The sequence below is a fragment of the Cygnus atratus genome, chromosome 24, assembly GCF_013377495.2.
Source record: "Cygnus atratus isolate AKBS03 ecotype Queensland, Australia chromosome 24, CAtr_DNAZoo_HiC_assembly, whole genome shotgun sequence".
NCBI lineage: Eukaryota > Metazoa > Chordata > Aves > Anseriformes > Anatidae > Cygnus > Cygnus atratus.
The window spans coordinates 829,967-850,696 of NC_066385.1; the positions used below are offsets into that span (position 1 = coordinate 829,967).

Genomic DNA, 20,730 nt, shown 5'->3' on the forward strand with positions numbered 1-20,730 from the left:
TGCTGGTGAAACTTCACTGTAAATTCTCTGGCGAGATGCAGCATTCCTCAGGCATTGCATCCTGACGATGGGTTCTCCAAGTCTATCAGGTGCACTGTCCCTTTGCAGAGATAACAACAGGCAACAGAAGTTTCACAGTTGAAGCAAGGATTGCGGACTCCTCCTAGGGAAGGGATTAGTTTTGCTGAGCAATGAGAAGGGTCCACAGTACCTCCTGGGAAATGTAGTCCTTTCTTTAGTGCTTTGCAGAATCAATTAAATAAAAGCCATGCAGTTGAACTACAGCTCCCAGAACGCCATGGCCCACGGGGCACAGGTGTTCTAGAAAATTGGAAAGGTTGGGGGGGGCTTTGCAGCTGACTCTTCCCTCTGCTGCTCTCGTCTCTTCAGGTCTGGTCCAACCACTCAGCCCGTTTTGGTGCTTTACACGTGTGCACGTCCACAGTGTCCTCGCACTCCTTGCAGCGCACGGCGCAGCACCAGTGGAACTTGCACTCGCACTTGGTGACGCGAGTGACGCGCGTGGTGTCGTACCCCCGCCCGCAGCACATCACCTCGCAGCCGTCTGTCCCGCGGGACATCTTGTTGCACACGCGACCTGCGGTGCCCAGGGAGCCTAGAGGAGGGAAGCGAGAGTCGGTCAGGACCTTCCTCCTCCGCCTCCCTCGAGTGCTTCCTCTAGCCCCCCCACCCACAGCCGATATTTACCAGCTGAACCCTCCGCAGGGCTCTTTTCTCGGCAGATGAAATCTCCCTGTTTCTGATACAGCACACCCGGACGTGCTGCAGTGTGCTGCTACACGAGGGGGCTGGGGGTGGTTGTGCAGCATGTGCTTGCTCCGCTTTTGCAGCGTGGGTCGCACGCCTGGCCCGTGCTACCCCGGCACACGGCGCTGCCTGCAGCAGGCAGGGCGGGCTCTGCCCCGCGCTGCCCTCTGTGCCTGGAGAAGGCCGGGGCTCAGCGTGTGCCCAGGAACAGGGCGACTGTGGCTGGGAAAGCCAAAATGCCTCCTTCGTGTGGGCCTGCGGCTCGTTTTAGCAGGGCTGGAGCAAGCGGCTGCCTTCCCTGCCAAGCGCCTTTGTGCCGGCTGCCATGGGAACTGGGGAGCATCCCTGGCCCCAGCCGTGCTCTGGGCTCTGACAGCCATTGATTCCCCTTGTAGGGGCTCAGCAGAGACACTGCCTGCCCTGCCCCTCATCCCCGCCTCAGGCTGCGCTCAGAGATGCACCAGGCTGGCCCACCAACAGGCATTTAATTTAAGGGATCTTCGCTCAGCAGAAGAAAGGCTCTGTGCTACATTAACTACAAGAGGCCTGCAAGGTTCGGGTCTTTGGTGTAAAGCCTGGGGATTTTGGACAAATCCCTTCCTGCTCTGTGCAGATGTGCACACCTCGGTGTGCTGCAGGGACATGGCACAGTGACCACCAGCACCCCCCAGGGCCCTGGGGGTACCCAGCCCCTGCTGCCCAGGCTTGGCTTCAGAGCTGACATCCCAGAGGGGTCTTGCCAGGCTGGACTGTTTGGGAGTTGCAGGCCTGCCAGGAGGGGAGGAAGAGCTGCTTTTAGGCAATCATGGGTGGTTTTTTTTTTTTTTTTTTTACCTGCTGACTTGTCCATCACGCAGTAATCAGGTGAGTTCTCAAAATAGACCAGGTCGGTCTTTGTGGGCTTCCTGAAGTTCTTGTTGGCCACGGTGAAGCCGGTGCCATCCTGGTTCATTATCACTTGGATGGCCCCGTTGTATTTCTTCCTTAGGTAATCCCCTGTTTTCCGAAAATCTGACATGGCCAGCCAGCAAGTCCTTAGTGTGCAGGAGCCGCTGACTCCGTGGCATTTGCACTCCAGCTTCAGGAAGCGTTTCACAGCCTGCGAGAAGAGGGAGGCCGTGAGGAGCGGCAGTTGCCCCACGTCGTTGCCCCCAGCCCTGCAGAACTCCTCAGCTCGGGGCTGCCCCGCTTCGGGCTTCCCAGTGCACGAGGGCAGCCTGCTCCCAGCCCCCTCCTTCAAACAGGCCACAGAGAGCCTGGGAAACTGCTGTTTTGGCTACCGGTGGGGCCCCGGGGGCAGTGAGCTCTAGGAATTGGGCTTGGCAAAGGTGGGAGGGCTGCTGGCAGTGCAAGCCCTACCTCTGACCACTGCGGGCCGAGGAGCGGTACCAGGGTCACTGATGCCAGCCGGAGCCTGCGGAGGGGTGCTGGGGGGTGGGTGCCCTGCCTGGCATGGTCTGTCCCACCCCAGCCACCCCCACCACCCACGGAGCAAGGAGCATCTCCCGGCGGCACTGCCAGGCGGTCCCCGTGGTGCAGAGGTGTCCCCGGCAGCGCCGCACTCACCATCCTCCCGCAGCGGTTGTTGTGCAGGTTCATCAGCGCCCGGGCATCCTTCACTTTCTTCTCCTTGGCATCCACGAAGGCTTTGGCGAAGCGGATCCCGTAGTTGATGTTGTCGCTGCAGCCGCCCCAGTCGAACTCCCCGCGCTCGTCCTTGGCGCGGCCCCGCTTGAGGGGGTCGCAGCCGCAGGCCTTCAGGTCCCCTTGGCTGCAGGCCCGCGTGATGGCGTACACCACCCCCGCCGAGGAGATGGCGTAGACGAAGGCAGCCTCCCTGCTGCCTGCAGTGCGGAGAGAGGGGACAGGGAGTGAGGGATGGGCTCGTCCTGGGCACGGGCAGCCCTGGAGAAGGGGGCGCGGAGCTGGCAGCACCTTCGGTAAAGATAAACTGAGTCCTGCCCGTCCCTGCTGCCTGCACCGCTCAGCTCCGGCTTCCCCAGTACCCAGCCCAAGGGGAATTTTGTGCTGAGCTCACGGAGCAGTTGGGGGGCCTGAGCTGTGCTACTGAGCCTCTGCTTTGTTTCCTTACCCCGTTCCCTTACCTCATCCCCTGTCCCCCCAGCAGCAGCTCCTGCTGGGTGCTGGCACCAGGCTGCTGACAGGGCTGCCGGCCCGGCCCCCAATGACCCTGGCTCAGCCGGGCCCATGGGTGCTGAGGCCAATGGCCTGGAGGCTGCTGAGCACGGGCGGTGGCAGAGCCGGAGCATGCGGGGACAGGTGGCTCCCATGGGTGCCGCTGTCCCCGCAGATGGGGCGGCTGCCACGGGGCTCCCCACGCAGCCCAGAGTGCTGCCTGGCGCTCTGCGTCTCTGCTTTGAGTTCGCAGCTGTTTTTATAATGTTGTAAAAGAAGCTGCAAATCAAAACCATGTTAGTCTTCATTTTGAGAGCCTTTGAAAGCAACTTCAAAGGGAACAGAGTTCTCTCTGGGCCTGGCAGGATGGGGCTACGGAGAGGAGCTTTCATCATCCCCTGTCCTCAGCATCCAGGAGGGGATGTGGGGCTGGAGCGGCGGCGGGACGCAGGGGCTGAGGCCGAGCAGGCCGCAGCGTGGCGGGGTGAGCGCCGCGGCCTGGTGCTCACAGCTCCCCCCTGCCAGCTCCGCTCTGGGGCTGCTCCGGGCCTGCCCTGCCTGCGCTGCCCCCGGCCTGCCCCGCTTGCCAGCCCCCGCCAGCTGGGAGCGAGCCCCCGGCACCCTCCCTGCTCACATGTCCTCCAGATGAGCGGCTCCCGGTGCGTCAAAGCTGTTCCTGCTCCCAGCCGTGTTTGATTTGGGGTGGCGTGGCTGGATGTGCCCCGGCCTGTCACGTCCTGGGGAGCAGCATCTGCGCTGCAGCAGGGCACCACGCGCGCTCCCCGCGCTCCTGCTCACTGCGGGAGCCCTCACAGTGAACAGCGGGAGCCATGTGCTGATTTCTGCTCTGGGAGTGCTCCCGTCCCCATTCCTGCCCCCATTGTGCCCTTCCTCTTCATTCCTTGGGTACGGCCCTGCTTTTGTAGAACAAAACATGCCCCGTGGTCTGGAATGGGAAATACAGATGGGCAATACCCAGTCCATGGGTATCCTTTAGCAAGCACCAGTGGAGGTTGCACTTGCACTTGGTGACACGAGTGACGCGCGTGGTGTTGTACCCCCACCCGCAGCACATCACCTTGCAGCTGTCTGTCCCGCGGGACATCTTGTTGCACACGCAACCTTCTGTGCTTTAGCAAGCATACCTCATGATTCCCCACCCAGCCCCTGACTGAGTCCCACCTGGTGAATTTTGACCCCAGGGACTTGGAGCTGAGCCTGGCTCACCGAGCGAGGTCCCAGCCTGCAGACGGGGATGGGCGGGTGGCCCCAGGGTCTGCAGCAGCGCTGCTGGCACCTTAAGTGCTCCACTCCACCTTCAGTGCTTCACAGGCACCGTGTCGGTGTCCCTGTCCTCACCTGGAGCCGGGAAGGACCCTCCTGGTCCCTGCCCTCCCTGCAGCGCTGGCGTCTGCCCCGTGGCTGCCGTCCTTCTGCAGGTCGAAGCCCGAAGCAGTGGCTGGAGCCTGAGCTCTGCCTTGCCTCCCTTGCCATGCAAGGGAACAGCGAGTTCCCACGTGAACTGCTGATTCCTGGCCAACCCTGCTCTCCAAATATTTATATATCCCATTACTGTTTACATATGAGCCTGTTCTCTGGAGGTGTCTCCTCCTTCCCCCTTCTCCCCCAGTGCTCCCCCTGCTCCATCTCATCTGGTGCAGCTATTTCAAAAGCAGTGGTCTGCTCCCATTACTGCTTGATTAATTTACAGGGAAAGGCAAAGCTCTCCTCCGGCAGTAACCCGAGCCACCGGGCACGGCAGCGAGCGGGAGCAGAGATGCTCCCAGCCGCACACTGAGGCCAGGCACGGCCCCCAGACCTCCAGGCGGGTGGCAGCAGGAGCGGGGACAGCGTGCGGTACTGCAGCTGGGCGCCTGTGGGACCCTCCCCAGGGACGAAGAACTTTATCCCACCATGGAAGAACTTTTATCCCAACCCCCTTTTTTGAGACATTTTCAAAATGTTACTGCTAAACAAGTGGCGTCCATAGCCACCTGTATCTGCGTTTCCCATCACGGCGCAGACGTCCCCGGGTGGGGGCAGAGGGCACGGGGCAGCACCTACTTCGCAGCATGACCCTGCCGAAGACAGTGTGGTCCCGGTCCAGGGTGCTGCAGTTCCAGCGGTGGTGGCGGAATTGGTGCTGACACTCCCGGATCCACTCCTTGGCTCCCTCCCCAACCGACTGCATGATGTCGGGGTACCTCTGGCACAGCTGCCGCTGCTTGTTCACCAGCCCAGGGATGTTGTCGCAGATCACCCTCGCGCCCAGCGCCCCGATGTACCTGCAGGAGAGACGGGGCCGGTGTTAGCACATTGTGCTCGGGGGCTGGAGGTGCAGGGTCTCGGGATGTTCTGTGAAGGGGAGTCCCCAGGGGCAGCAGAGGAACTCTCCCAGCCTCTGTCCCTCCATCCCAGCCCCACGCTGCAGCCCGGCCCTGCTGAGCACAGCGGGATGGAGCCGAGCTGGGGCCGGCAGGGCCAGCACTGGAGCGGCTCCGCGATGCCGCCCGCCCTCCCCTCTGGCTGGGGCACTGTGCGGGGACGGGGGTCCATGGCATCAGCAGATGATGGACACCACTGAAGATGGACATCCAGGGCTAGGCTGCATCCCCCGTCCTGCCTGCGTGCTGCCTGCATCTCGGCCTCCTGCCGTGCAGCAGGGGGGTGGGCAGGGTTTTGGTGCAGAAAGACAAATGTGCAAACACGGCCTGGTGCGGCTCGCTGAGCCTAACGGGCAGCCTTCCATGGAACTGAGGGGGATCCTGACTCCTTCCGCACCCAGCAGCCCTCGCTGCTGCCTCGGGCCAGCATGGACAATGGAGGCGAGGTGGAATTTTCCATCCCCATCCAGCCCCTGCCTCCGCCGCCTGCTCACCCCAGCCAGCCGCAAGGCTGCTTTGTGCCGGAGAATGATTTTTGCCACATACCATGGAGCTGTGCTTCTGGCTGGAAGGGAAGAGGTTTGGGTGGGATTCAAATGTTTCAAACCCCCAGTATGGAAATAAGACCCTCCCTTTAATAATAATAAAAAGCAATAAACTTGGGCAATATTTCATTGTCTCTCTCTCTCTGGCTATGTTCTATCATTTCTGTCAGCCTCACAGATAGCTCAGGAAAGCCCTGTGAACACAGAAAGCAATGGGATCTTTTCCCTTTTTTAAAATATTTTGTTTAAATGCTGGCAGAAGCACAAGGTCATCTCAGGCTGGAGCTGAGGATAACAAACCCAGCTCCCCATGGCTTTGCGAGCCACGGCGCCGAGGGCCAGCGAATGTTACTTCTGCAGCCCTGCTCGCCAGCCTCTCCTCACACAGCAGTGGTGGTGGGTCCCTCACGGCCCTCCCCGGTGTCCTTTTCCCACCAGCAGCAGGGGCTCCCCATGGCAGAGGAGGAGGAGGAGGAGGAGGAGGAGGGTTGGAGGCCGCATGCTCCTGGTGCGATGGCGGGGGCACTGTGGGATCTTGGCCGTGCCTGGCCCAGGTCAGCCTGCTTAGTCCCAGGTGGGGACAGGGACATGCACGTGTCCCTGCTGGGGATGGAGTTGTGCACACATCCCTGCTGGAGCTGCCCAGGGCTGGGGGCTGGTGGGGGGGGGGCTGCAGTGGGTGCAGTGGTCCTCTGGGAGGAGGCTGTGACAGAAGCCGCAGCTCATCCTCACTGTGGGGAGAAGAGATGCAGGGAAAGCTGGAGGAGGCGAAAGGCTCCTTGATGGGGCCCTCCCCATCAGTTGGCACAGGGGGGATGTCAGCAGGGGCTCTGCCCGATGCCGGGCAGGGGAGGGGGTTCCACTCCACTCCAGGGATCCTGGGGACACGGTGGTGCCGAGCACCACCCCAGGGACCCAGACCCAGGGAAACCCTCCAGAAAAGGTAAACACCAGGCATTCCCCTTTTTGCACACTGAGCTAATTACTTCTCCTGTTATTAATTCTTCTGCCAAATATCCAGATCCGAGCAAATGCTATCAGCAAGAAAGTGGAAGGAGGACACAGGAGGAGGGCAGAGACACCTGCCTGCAGCAAGCACCTCGCTACTGTCCACGGGGCAGGCATCCGCCTGTTCTGCTCTGGTTGTGGGTGCACACCACAGGCAGATGATCTGCAGCGGTACCTGCAGGCCTTCACCTGCAATTATGTACTGAAACCCTTCCCAGAATGGCTGTGGCACTGGAAAGTGGCATGGCACAAGGGGAGAAAATTCCTCTTTTGTCTTGGAAAGCCCACGGTCATAGCGGCGAGACCTAGCTCTTCCATTCTGTGGGAAAGTCTCCAGTGGGGTTCAGTTACTCTGAAATGGAGTGAGACAAGAACATCGAAAAATTTCCTGCCAAGCAGAATTTTGGGAGGGAAAAAAAACACAACAAACATTTGTTTTGGATTGATTAAAGCATCCCTTCTGATCTTATTTCTAAAAATCTATGACATTTCAAAAACATTGAAATAGGAAATAAAAAGGATGTTCTGAAAAGTCCCCAGCTGCCTTATCAGAATGGTCTGCTTCATTTTTTAGAAATGAAGTTGTGCTGGAAGCGGCAAATTTCTGTGAAGTGTTTTACTCTTGGGGAATCTGCATTTTACAGCCGGAAAAAACTACCCCAAACTTCAGAAACAGCTGCGAGAGCAAAGTGCTGCTACGTCCTCGGGGACTGCTCGGTCCTGGGCTTCTGGGTGCAGAGAAACACAGGTGATGGAGAGAGGCAGGGCACGTCCCCATGGGCATCCTGTAGAAAGGAGGGGCCAGGGCAGAGGGTGGGAATGGTTAATTATGTGCAGGTCGGGATAACAAGCCCTGTAGTGTCTGCAGAGCCCCTTGCTACAGGCAGAGGGGTTTGCACAGCTCAGGCCTGGGGGCTGGCACCGATCCCTCTGATGGCCTTGTACCGTGCTGTGTGCTGTGTTTCCCGTTTGCTCCTGGAGCTCAGCTCCCAGTGGTGCTGGGAGGTGGGTGCGAAGCGGTGCAGGGAGCGCTGTGCTGCTGCTCACCCTGCTGCACCTCTGCGCCGCCCGCTCAGCATCGGTTCCTGCAAGGAGCGACCCGCGCGGCACCAGCACGGACCAGACTTGGTGCTCCACAGGCAAGTGCTTCCTGAGCCTGGGTGGAGAGGAGGTAAAGTGGCCCCAGCTTCCCGCTATCTTTTCTCTTCTCTGCAAGCAAATCTGCTGCACGCAGGCAGCCGGTGATGTAGCTGAGGCGAGCCGAGCTCTTTCTCAATAGCCTGCAAGCGCTGGCTGCTGCGGTGCATTGCGAGAACAGGAGACAACTGTCACATGTTGGCTCCCAGTTGTTTTTCTTACTCTAAGAGTCTGCTGACTTCTACTCTTGTAAACAAGGAGAAACCTAAATTGCTTCTAAGATAAACATGCAAATCGGAGGCAGACGCATCTATTTACTTGGCAGCATGCGTTTTGTGCTAACCCCCTCCCAATGCTTGCCCCTGCATTGTGTGCGCTCTGCTTCCGCGCTTCCCATGACAGCGTTTTGGCTCCCCAAAGGGCTCGTAGGCTCCTTGGGGTGCTCTCGCGGAGCTGTGTGGCCCACGCCACTTCTCTGCCCTCAGTTAAGGCTGCTCTGGTGCAAAGTCTCAGCAGCTCAGAGTTCTCCTACAAACTGCTGCTCCCCTCCCTGCGGGGTAAGGGGGCGTTTGTGCCACTGCGTGCTGGCTGCAAGGTCCGGGGATGTGCAGCACAGTGTCCCCGGGACCAGAGGTCCATACGCCTTGCTCTGACTTCATCTGCCTGGTGTTTGGGAACCTCTTTCTGGATCGATAAATTTTGCTTTTGGCACCAGCCCCCTGTTGCTGAGCTCTTTAGCGAGAAAGACCAGAAGCCTGAGGAGAAGGGCTGGCTCCCAGGCGTGGCAGCGAGCAGACCGAGAGCTCCGCCAGAGTCCAAGGCGCCCGGCGATAGGCGGCTGGGAACCTCTCCTGCTGGAGCGAGCGAAGCTCTGCCTCAGCCTGTTCCAATGCTGCACAACCCTTTTGGTAAAGAAATTTCTCCTAATTTTGCTTAATTCCTAATCACTCCCCACCAATGCAACAGCAACAGTGCGAGCCTGCTCTGTGCACCGAGCTCCCAGTGAGGGCGAGGGGCTCCTGCGGGGTCGTGCCTTTGTTTGGACCCCACAGCAGGTATCTGGTGGGAAATGGCTCCTGGAAAACAAGTTCTGAAGAAAGAAAATGTTTCATGGGAATGGGTAAACTTCAGAGGACCCAGAACTTGCTATAGTTTGTAACATCTCTGTAAGGTCAAGGTGGTGTTGAGAAATATGAGTGCTCTAACTCAATTTCTAATGAAAATAATATTAGACACTGCTGTATCTAATATTTTATATGGCATTAAAAAACAAACAAACAAAAAAAAACACACACTATTTGAGCTTTACTTAGTTTCAAGAGGGAAAGTTTTGGAATTGGCATTCTAAGGCAAATCTTAAAATTTTATTTTTTTGTGCTCTGCTTTATGATTAAAGCAACTGTTGAAATGTTGGAAGTCCCCACTGTGGGGAATCAGGGTTGCACCAATACCATTAAAGGCACAATTCTGAATTAGAATAATCATAGGTTAAATTTACCCTGGGAGAGGGATGCCCACGTGAGCAAGTTTGACGATGCAGGAAAAGAGGATGCTCAGAGGATCCCCACCGCTCGTCGGGACAGCTCGGGGAGATCCTAAGCGAGGGCAGCGGCTGCTGCTGCCGCCTGCTTTGACATGCAGGGAGCTGAGGCACAAGGCTTTTTCTTTGTCGTTCGTTAATGCAGAGAGAGTTAATGGCTGAAAAATGATGGCAGGTTAATGTTTCCTCCTGAGGATCCTGAAACACCTTGCAAAGTATTTGTAGCTGCTGTGCAGGGTGGGAACAGAAGTGCCCGGGGGCAGACACGGCAGCACAAAGCCTGCTTCTGACAGTCGCAGCCAGCTCTGTGGCTCTGAAATTGTGGAGAGATGCTGCTCCGACCTGGAGGGGCTGGGAGCAGGGTCTCCAGGCAGGCGGCAGGCTCGGCTCCTCCATCCCATCTAACAGCCTCTGACCTGAGGAGCTGCCACTCGTGGCCTGGCCTCTCCCACCAAACACAGGGCGCTCGCCGCTTGCTTAAGACAGCCGGGTCAGCTTAAACCTCAGGACCCCCTGCTACCAAAGTTGCTCCCTGTGGTTCCCTGCAGGCTCCCTCCCTGTCCCTGCAGGGACACGGGCAGCTGCACGCTGCTGCAGAGCAGTGCTCAGGGCTCTCCATTTGCCAGACCACGTTTAAAACAACAACAACCACCAAAAAAAGCAAGCGAGGCAGCCGAGGAATTGTTCCCAGCCACGCGTTAGGCATGCCTCTGAACCTGATATAACCGATGGCCAGCGGGTGGGCACCCGCTGCCGTGCCCTTGCCCGGGCTCTGCCCCTGCAGGCGGGGGCCAGGAGGTGCCTGGCACAGGGTGGCTCTGCTGCTGCCCTCTGCTCCTGGGGCACCGCTGCTGATGGGGAGCTGAAAGCACCGCCTGGCTCGTCTGGGCTCTCGAGTGCTGCTGGAGTCCTTCCCCTGGGGAAGCCGATTCATTTACCCACTGCTCTCGTGAGCATGCTGGTAGTCCTGAAAGATCGACTTGGGAGCCAAGCTCTGTTGGCTTCTGTTCTCTTTCCTTCCCAAGGAGTCGATATGAAATGTGTTTTGGTGGGAGGCTGGAGAGCCCTAGGCAGCTCTCAGTTGGGAGACAAACCTTCCAGATAGGATCAAATCCAACATCCCTGTCTCTCTATCTGATAAAGAGCAAATTCCGGAGAGCCTGACAAAATTTCGCCTCCTCAAGTGCTTTGCATACTTCCCATGGAGATTGTGCTTTCCTTCCCCTGCTCTCCATGGCTGTGGGTGGACAATTTATAGCCAATTGCAAAGCACTTTGGGTTGCAAGGTGCTATAGACATTTGAGATATTATTTTATTATTGTAAACTCTGAGTATTTTATTAAGCCCCACTGGGAACAGGGCCATCCTGGCCTGCTGGAATTGTTAACGCCTTGGAATGATTAATAGTCCTAATTTCCTCACTTAGAGCCACTACTCTGTATGTTGAGAGCGTTAGTCTCACTTGAATGGTTTTTAATATCATAATGCTGGGCCACTACCAGTGCCATTCAAGTACTTCTCATTTTCTGCGCTGTGATCTCTTTTCTTGTGTGCCACCCTTCTTCCCTGTCGCGTGCCTTCAGTTCCTTGCCAGGGTCCCCGCCCTGGGACCTCCCCTTGCAGGTGAGCAGCCAGGGATGAGGCTGCCCTGGGGGTGGTGGGACACAGGGGGGAGCTGGGTGCGCCTGCGGAGCTGGTGGGGGGGAAAATCAGGAAAGCTGAGGCAGAAAAGGGCCCTGGTGCCTTCTGAAATAACGACCGCAACCTAGCACTGTGGTGGGGGAAAGCTGTTCCTCTGACAGATGCCGGCTGATGTAGAAACACAATCCAAAGTGCTCATCAAAATTATGCTTTATCCTTTCAAGTAACAATTTCTTTTTTCCCCTCCCCAAATCCCAAAGCACTTTGCCAAGAAATGCGGAGGCAATGCAGTTGCTGGTGGCAAAGAAGTTTCTCTTGTCCTTGGCGTATCGCGTGTGCTGGGGCGAAGGCTGCTCGGAACAGGGGATGCCTGTTTTAACAGGCCCGGCATGGTCTCACCTCATGGTGGTCTGTAGGTGCTGCTGAAATTGGTATTAGTAATAGTGAAGGCTAACGAGTTTGGAAAAGCAGAAGGAATTTTTTTTCTTGTGCGTTTCTTTTTTAAGAGACACTTGTTATAGGTGAAAGTGACCCTAATGAAAAATGAACTAAGAAATACAATCAGGATTATTATAACTGAGTGGAGTGACTGAGAGAACCCATCTGTTCCAATACACTCCCAACGCAGAACACCAGGACTGCTACAGAGGCCAGGGAGTTCATTCTCCATCAGTCTGATGTTACTCTAAAACTTATTTTTCAAAGCGAGGGCTCCCTGGATGGCTGGGGCTACGAAGCACTTGGGGATAAATACTTCCTGTTTGCTGACCTCCCGCTGTTAATACCGAGCAGAGCACTTTGCCAGGGCAAGCGCTGGGCCCCCCCAGACCTCTGTGCGCTGCTCGCCCTCCCTGGGGTGGCAGCTCCTGTCCCAGGAACGTGCCTGGGACAGCCCCGGAGCTGAGCCCATGGGATGGAGCTGTGCTGCCGCAGGAGCAGTGTTGGAGGGAAGCAGCTGGTGCAGGGCAGCATCGGGGCCTCCAGAGCCACCGGCCTCCGAGCCGCTGCTGCAGCCTCCGCCGACAAGGCCCGGAGAGGTCGCTGAGGGTCTGCCCGCCCGAGGCTGGCACCGAGGGGAGCCGGCAGTGCCCGCGCTCCCCCAAAGGGTTACACCGGCTGCCTGGGAGGCTCGTGCATGCAGCTGTCTTTCCCTTGGCTTAATTTCAAACATTCCTATTGATGCTATTTCCCCTCCCACACACCTCAGTGTGATGCCTGTTTAAACGAGCGCCTCGCTCATATATCTGATAACCACGCCGACACGTGGCTCCATTTCTCCATCACTCTTTGTGCCCATCCACGGCACCTGGGCCAGGACCCAGCACTGGTGCTGGGATGGAAATGCACAGCAAGCCCTGGAGATGAGCAGTGGCAGAAACCACTACTGCTGCCTCCCTGCTGCAGGGACAGCGTCCCCGTCCCCACGTACTGTGCCTGTGGCTTCGTCAGGCACTGGGCAAGGGCTGGGCACCCGCTCCTGGGGCTACTCCAGCACGGAGAACATAATGCATGCTTTCTCCACAAAGTGTTTTTTTCTGCCCTCAGCACGTTTTTCCCTGTGATCCCTGGGCCCCTTGGCAGGCCAAGGCAGGGAGCCGACACGTGGCGCTGGCTGCCTGACGGGACAGAACATCCCCCATGACGCCTGCCCAGGTACTATGCCCCATGCCCAAACGCCGTGCTCCAGGCCCTGACCTGCCCCAATCCCAGCAGAGCCCCGTGCGCGGCCAGATCCTGCACGCTGCTCGGCCCCAGCGCAAACTCGCGCTGCTCTTCCTTCCCCAGATTTGTTTTATCTCTTTGGGAGCCTGATGCCTCCCATCTGCTCCAATGCCAGATGAAATTAAATATTTGTAGTTTCCAAGGGCTGTGGTTAGCAATAAACAAGTTAGCTAACGAGGATTTGGTGTGTCTGGGAGGTGGGGGGGATTCATGTGGGTTTGCAGGCAAGCGGGTACGTGTGAGGGTGGGGTGCACGGGGTGTGTGTGTATACAGCTTTGTGTACATTCTTCGTTAACCAAACCTTCGGTCTGAAATGGCTTTCCACACTAGAGCAACCAGCAGGGCTCTCAATAGCGAGTAAACTCTACTTAGTTATTTACACCAAGTTTGTTTATTGCACAGTTTATGTTTATAAGCAACATTTGTCTAATCTTCCAAATCTTTCGGAAGGAATTTTGGAGGCCGCTTTTGGGGCCTGACGCTGCCTTGCAGTGCGACCAGGCCTGTGTTGGGCACGGCTCCCTGTCGCCCGGCCCCACACCGCGGGTGATGCTGCGCTCCCTACCCTTGGACGCACTCAAGTGTAAACGGGATTTAGGGATTTTCCCGTTGCATTCCTTTTTAATTTCTGTCTGTGTTTCAGCTGGTATTTGGTTGCTAAGTAACGTTTTATAGTTTGGGAGCTTTCTGCATGGATGCTGCTCCCCCAGCCACGTCCGTCCTGTGGCCGCTGGTGGTCCTGGCAGCGCCGCCCCGGCACCCGCCCCAGCCCTCGCCCCCGCTCCTCTCTCCCGCTACGAGCCCAAGCACACGCACGTCCACAGACACTTTTTCTAGCACCAAAGTTCACCAATTCCTGAAGTTTTTGTAAGGTGGCGGGGGCCGTGCCTGACGTCACTAAAAATTAATAATTTGCAGTTGTTTAGAAGAAACATTTGGTTGATATTTCCTTTCCATGTACTCTGATCAGAAGTGACCCAGTTTTTTCTATTAATCTACTTTAAAACTTGACTCTGAAAATGAGAAGCATTTCCTCTATTTCCACAAGTTTATTGTGTGTGAATCCCTAGAAGAATTTGGCAATAATAATAAAAATAAGGAACGATGATGCACCACCAAATGTATTTACTGTAATATCAGTAGTGCTAAAGATGTGCTTGGAAACCTATGCAAATCACTGAACAACTTTTTCCCAAACCACAGCTGGTTGAAACCATTTTCAGTAAAACACAATTTCATCTAAACACGCTGTTTGATCAGAACCGACATGTACAGCAGGCAAGCATTTGTTTCAATGAAGGTTTTCTGAGGAATGCTCTGGTCTTAAAAAAAAAAAAAAAAAAAAGAGAGAAAGTACAACCAAAAATGTCAACTTCTGAGTTTAATATATTTGGTTTAAATTTAAAAAAAAAAAAAGTCATATTTAACGACACTGGGACCGATTCTGCTTTATGGAAGAGGTCCAAAGAAGTGTGCTGGGCTCCACCATGGCTTAAGGAGCACGCTGGGCTGGGTGGGGGCACTGCCCCGCTCCCCGACTGAGCCCCTGCCCCCATCACCAGGTTGCCCCGGCTCCTCTTTCTCCCTCAAATGAGAGGCTGCCAACCGGGGAGTCAGCCTGCAAGCTGAGAACACAAACTGCTGTGCGAGCTAAATCTAGCTTCCTACAAATAAGCCACAGCTACCGAGGCTTAAAGCGTGCCTGGTTTTGCTCCCGCTTGCTGGGTAGAGACGCACATTTGGAACTGGGGCCAACACCATGGTCATTGTGGGGAGAAGTGGGGTACAAAAGCAAGAAAAATGTTTTTCGCGCCGTCCCTAAAGAAAGACTTTACTCTTGTGAGCTGGTATCGGAGTGCCTTAGCAGAACTGTTCAGCTCTGGGCAGAGGGCTTTGTGACCGTGCCGTAGCCTGGTCTTTTTCCAGTTGCTTTACCCTGCGCTCCAGCAGCTTCCCTCTCCTTCTCCTGCCTCCTTGGTAATGAAGAGAAATACTTCAACTTCCCCGCTACCCTAAGACTCTTCCTTCCTCAGCTTTTGGCATATCAGCAACATCACCTTCCGCGCAGATGTTGTCCTGTCTTCACCAGCCCTGATGGGTGGGGGCAGATAGCGGCTGGAAGTCAGGCCAGTCCTGTATCAACCTGATCCCCGCGGCCGGTGACTCGTTTTCTCACCCGGTGATTTCGGTTCCACGGGGGCCGATCGGGCTGCAGGAGGTCTCCCGGGGCAGTGCCGGGAATGGCACCCCTGCCGCCAGCTGGGCTCCGGGCTGCCCCTGCAGCGCTGCTCCCTTCCCCTTCTCCTCTCCCCCTTTCTTTTCCCCTCTCCCCGTCCCGGGAAGCTCTCACCGAGAGCCTCGAAGCGCTCCCAGCCCCGGGCCGTGCTCAGCGGCACTTAACGAGCTCCAGAGCCACCAGTCCCCCCTCGGTGTCAGACGGATTGAATTTGATTAAATTCGGCTTCATCCACCGCAATGTGCTAATGATGATGGGATTGGCGCGTAAATTGGTGTTTTGCACAAGATTAGAGAGGGCTGTTACAGGACGGGAGGATACTGAGAACTTTTCTGCAGCAACGGTGTTTTTTTTCCTCCCCTCTTTAGTGTTACTGAGCTGTTGAAGCAGCAAAGGCTTACTTGAAAAACTTCCCATTCCCAGTTTTCCTAATTACTCTCACTCTGCAGACATGAATTTTCATTGTTACAGGAATTAGGACAGAAGGAGATCAGTTTCTAAGAGGCTGTGTGGCTCCTCTCGCCACAGCTCCTCTGGCATTTTCTATGGCATCACTTCCAGCTGTCATGGAGCCTTATCGCCTTCCAGTGAGGGAGAGCAGTGCCCCGGGAGCCCACGAGCAGCCACCGTGCAAGTGCCGGGGCGACACTGCAGCCCGGAGAGGTTCGGGAGAGCCAGGCTGCTCTCCGCCCGCAGCGGGTTAATCAGGGCAGCCCCATCTCCCCCTGCCCGCGCTGCTTCCCAGCTGCAGCCCGCGCCGAGGGGACTGATCCTGCTCTGCCCTCGCTGCCTTTTAAAGGGCCGGGCGGCGGAGCGGGCTCCCGGTGCTCGGCTCCCAGGCAGACCCCGCGGGGTTCTCCCCAAGGGCCGCGCAGGTGGCGGCGCGGAGCCCGGCGGGACCGGACCCGTCCTGCGTGGGACCCCCGGGGGAGCCGGGGCTGCCCGGCTCGGCTCGGCCCGGCCCTGCCCGGTCCCGCAGCGCTGCCCGGGGCCCCGCGGCCGCTTCCCGGCCCCCGGCCCGGCTCCCCCCGAGCGCCGCGGATCGGCTCCGCTGCCGCCCGTCGGGGCGGCTGGGGCCGGGCTCTCCCGTGCCGGCGGGACACTCACCACCACGAGCAGTCAGCGCGGGGCGGCAGGGCGAGCAGGATGAGGACGAAGGGCAGGTAAATCCGCGGGGCCGCGCCCGCCGTCCGAGGGAAGGCTCCGCACTCCGCACGCCCGGGGGCCACGGCAATCCCAGGAGGCGCTTCCAGGCGGTTTGTGCTCAGCATATCTCTGCGCGGCGCGCTCCGGCCGGAGGAACGAGCGGGGCCGGGGGCCCGCCCGCGCTCCCCTCGGGCGACGGCGGTGCGGGCGCCGAGCCGTGCCCGTCACTGCCCCGGTGCGCGGCTCCCGGCTCCGCGCGGCTGAGCGAGCCCCGGCTGCGCCCCCGCGCCCGGGAGCATGCTGCTGCTGCGGGGGTGGGCGGCGGGGCTCGGGGGGGGGGGGGGCGGGGGGTCCCGGGGCTCAGCGCCCCCCGAGCGGAGCGGGGCGGGCGGCGGGGCTGGGCCGGGCCATGGAGGGCTGCGCGCGGAGGGCGAGGACGCACTGGGGATGGGAGCGCGGGGGCCGCGGCCAAATATTGACAGCTCGCGGCGGGCTGCGGGCTCTCATTGGGCAGAGTCAGAAGCGCGGAGCCGCGGCTCCGGCCGGACCGACCCCCGCCTCCCCGAGGGCACGGCGGACAGCCCCCTGCGGGCCCCTGCCCACCGCCCGCCGCCCCGCGGGGCAGCTCCGGCCGCCGCGCCCCCGCCCGCGCTCCCGCGGCCGCCCCGTCGGGGTCCGCCCGGGGCAGGGGCGCAGCGGCCGGGCGGGATGCTCGGGGCCGCCGCCGGCTCCTGCCGCGCTCGCCCCCGCCAGGTGTCACTGCAGGGTGGGAAACGGCCGCCCGGACCCCGCTCCGCGCCTCTCCGCGCCCGCGGGGCGGGTCCGGGGCAGCGCCGTGCCCGCGGCTTCCCCGGGCCCCCGCGCTCCGGAGCGGGGCCGGGGCAGGGCGCGGTCCCCGGGCAGCGCCGTTCGCCGTCCCCGTGCGCGGGCACCGCCGGCCCCCGGCTGCAGCCCGCCCCGTCGGGCCGCGTTTGGCGGCTGCGTGCGCCCGGGGGGGTCTCCGATCTCTGCTGGGTCCCTGGGACCGCGGGACAAGGAGGGCTGGCGGAGGAGCTGCCCTTGACTCTAAACTCTCCTTCCTCCCCAGGTGTCTAGTAGCTTGTGAGGGCCGAGGCTGGGAGCTCCCCTTTCCCTTGTGGCCCTTTGCAGTCCGGCCCTTCCTCACCCTGGTGGTGAAGGCATTAGTCTTACATGGGTAACCTCTCTCGTTGCTGGCACTTCCCTAGATGCCTAATTTTTCACTGGGACCACGGCCCCCAATATCTGCTGAAGTCCTTTCAGCATTGCCGGAGCTCTCAGCCCTCCCCTCCCCTCTGCCCCACGAGCTTTCCGCTCCTTCCTTCCGACTCCTGTTGTTACAGATCAGAGCGGCTTTGCTGGCCTGGGAGAAACTGGGATAGAAACCCACGCTTGGTTATAATCCAATTATACTTCTGAAAACTGCAGCAGCAGAAAGCGAGTGCTGGTAGGGTGCCGTCCTTTTGTCTGAGAGCCTAAATGAAATATTGCCTTACAGCTTGTTCGCGAAGCCATTGCACTGAAAAGGCTGATATTTATAGAGTATTGTGGAAGGCTGTGCATTTGTTTAGAAGACCCATCAGAGCAGATAGCATGCTGGGGTCTCTGGTGCTTCTAATGAAGATTGTGGCTGCTGCGGGACAGCACGAGCGTCTGCCTGATGGGCAGAGCCAGGTCCTCGGTGCCGTGGCACTTTGCAGCAAGGCGGTGCAGAGCTGTTACTCGCTGTTGGCATCCCGTGGGCTGTTCTCTGTTACTCGGTTGGTTTTCATTCAAAGAGAAGAGACCGAGTTCTCTGCATCCCCCTGTTGTGGGGAAGAGGAGAGCAGATTTGGCAGGTGGCACGTTCCCAGGTGCTCATTTGGCTGTGTGGATCTCAGCTGCGTCATGGCACTGGGCAGAACTTGGACCCAGGCTGCAGCAGCTCCAGCTTGGGAGGGGAGGGTGCTGCTGGGGGGCTTGCAGCTGAACGTAGGTGCTGGGGTGGTGCCCTTAGGCCCGAATTCACAGAGTTTTACTTCCAACGGGCGGCATTTCTGTCCGCCTGGTTCCTGACTGTACTCAGCAGGGTCTGGCTGACAGCCCAGGCCATCGCCTTGCCTCCCCATTTTGTATCGGGCTCTCCCTTCCCTGCCTGCATCCCATGGAGACTCGGTGCAGCGGGGCCAGCCCTCGCTCTTCCATCGGCCGCGGCTTGGCCGGGCAGGAGGCTCGCATTTGATCTTTCACTCAAATTAGCAGTGCGCTCGGGATGTGTGTGTGCTTCAGCCACATGAGCTGCCTGGAGTAAATAAACAAGGCTCTGCTTTCAAAGGCTTTCACGATTCATTAACTTCAAAGGACTGAGCTCTCTGTTTTCCTTGCAGGTTGGTCGCTCTGGGGCTTGCTCCTGGGTGCTGGAGGTGCGGTGCTGCAGTGTCTGGTGCTGGTTTGTGCCTTGTGTTGGCTGCCACTGAGCACCTGCTGCACATGGTGCTGTGGCCAGGGACAGAGGGACAGTCCCCTTGCTCGTGCTGCCCCTGGAAAAGAAAGCAGCATGTGGGAATGTGCAGGCAGGGAGAGCCTTGGGCATTCCCACCCCTTGAGCTGCCCTGTAGCTGGTGTCCAGCCTGCGCAGTGCTTGGGAACTGGCTGGGGAAAAGTTTGCAAGCTGGGGGCACGTACCTGACCCTGCTCTGCAGCAGTCTCCCCATCCCCTTCCAGAGGTGAGGGCGGTGTGCTCTTGCCTGCCCGTGCCACCTTCCCGCGGGTGATGGCGGCTGTGCTCTGACCTGCGAGCAGGGCTTGCTCTGGTGCGTGAGCAGAGAGGTCGCCCTCACGCCCCAGCTGTCTCCCCACAGCAGCGCTGGATTCCTGCTTTGATTGTGCAGGCACAGGTGCTGGTGCTGTGCCAGGAGCGTACAGAGCTAGTGGGGATTGCAGAGGGATTGCTGCACCTCCAAAACGCCCGCGCTGGGCACAGCTAGGAAGCTCACCTTACATGTGGCAGCCCCAGGAATAACTCGGAGCCTTGCATAATCGCACCGCCTGGAACCCCAATGGGGAAAATCGCTGTCCCAGGATAACCCTCAGTGCCAGGCCTGCTGACCTCATGTGAAACTCATTTTCTGAGGCAAGAAAGCCCTGTTATGAGCATGTTTATTGGGAACTTATTTGGGGATGGACTTTGTGGTGGGGACCGTTTGCTCCTGTGCTGGTTGGTGCCCAGCCCCTGCCTGCCACACAGGGCATCTCCCTGTGCTCGTGGCGGTGCAGCTGCACCCAGAGCTCCTCTGCTCACCCTGTGTTAGGCGGCAGGGGAATGGGCATGGGGAGCTGCAGGCATTGGTGTGCCCTGAGATGGGTCATGGTGTTGTCCTTGCAGTGTCCTGAGCACATGGCATGAGATGCGTGGCGCTGACTTCCCAGAGCGGCTCGTGCTGCAGTGCCCATTTGCTTCCCCTCCACCCCGTGGCTCCATGGCCATCATTGTCCTCCTCCAGCCCCAGTGGCTGGGATGGTGTTTGGGCAGCAAGCTGAGCTGCAAGCAGGCATAAAGCTTGGCTAGTGGCATTAAAAAACCCTGCATGCTGTCAGATGCGGCTTTCCACCCAGGAGACTTTTTTTGCCTTCCCGGAGGCAAACAGATCTATCTGGTGCTCTGGGAAGAGCTGAGCTCACCTGCAGGAGCGGTCCCAGTGCAGCTCGGTCCGTGCCCTCCCCACCTGCTCCTCGCCCCACTGAGCTGCGGCTCTGTGTGCGCGAGCAGCCAGGTTCAGGCGGATTGCTGCAAACCCAGTCGCGTTAATCATAGAAGTCACCAAAGGCCAGAAATGGCGCAATATGCCTAAAAATACCCCGACTGCGCCAAGCAGCCCCGATTTTCCGTCGTCTTGCAGAGGCATCTGTGTATTGTGTGTGCGGCGGAGAGCGAAGGCGAGCATGCCGAGGAGAAAGGCGGCCATAAATCCTGCCGGCCTCCGCGCTCGGCTGCTCCCCTCCCACAGACCGCAGCGTCCCGGTGCTGTCTGGCAGGCGCGAGCCCCGTCTGTCATCGGCAGATCAGACAGGGCTGAAATTTGACAGGCCTGTGGAAAAACATGGGGTGACATCACGCAGAGACACCAGCCCACTGATTAATCTCCAGGGTCAGTGGCTGCTTTATTTATAACCAGGCCAGTGTTTGAGTTGGGTTTTTGCAGCAAGGAGCACTCATAGCGAGCGGTGCGTGAGCCTGTCCTGTACCGCCAGGCACTGCGGTGTCCCCAGAGCTGGGGCAGCCCTGGCGGGAACACCCCCACCCGAGCCACCACTGGAGAGGCCGAAATGGGGTGTAAGAGCCCGCGGGAGGCCAGGGCCTGGCTGCAGGGGCCGGTACCGCTGCAGCACCGTGTGCCTTGCCTTTCCTTCCAGCCGCTGTCTCTGCTCCTGTGGCTGTTCCTCGCCCTGCTCCAGGGCTCTGTGGGGGT

At 58.7% G+C, this 20,730-nt stretch overlaps 1 protein-coding gene across 1 annotated transcript; it reads right to left on the reverse strand.

The window, feature by feature from the left end:
- Positions 1–386: 386 nt before the first annotated feature.
- WNT2B (Wnt family member 2B) lies at positions 387–16,389 on the reverse strand. Its single transcript, XM_035561333.1, has 5 exons — positions 16,226–16,389; positions 4,969–5,189; positions 2,335–2,612; positions 1,603–1,867; positions 387–616 (listed from the first exon to the last, which is right to left on the reverse strand). Exons 1-5 carry the CDS (start codon positions 16,387–16,389, stop codon positions 387–389), a joined length of 1,158 nt encoding a protein of 385 aa, XP_035417226.1.
- Positions 16,390–20,730: the final 4,341 nt, after the last annotated feature.

What these genes read in the sequence shown, in the direction of transcription:
- WNT2B (XM_035561333.1), bottom strand. Translation starts at nt 16,389, where the DNA reads ATGCTGAGCACAAACCGCCTGGAAGCGCCTCCTGGGATTGCCGTGGCC. An exon ending in ACAACCGCTGCGGGAGGATG is followed by an intron (nt 1,868 to 2,334) that starts GTGAGTGCGGCG and finishes CTCTTCTCGCAG; the next exon opens with GCTGTGAAACGCTTCCTGAA. An exon ending in CGTGATGGACAAGTCAGCAG is followed by an intron (nt 617 to 1,602) that starts GTAAAAAAAAAA and finishes TCCCTCCTCTAG; the next exon opens with GCTCCCTGGGCACCGCAGGT.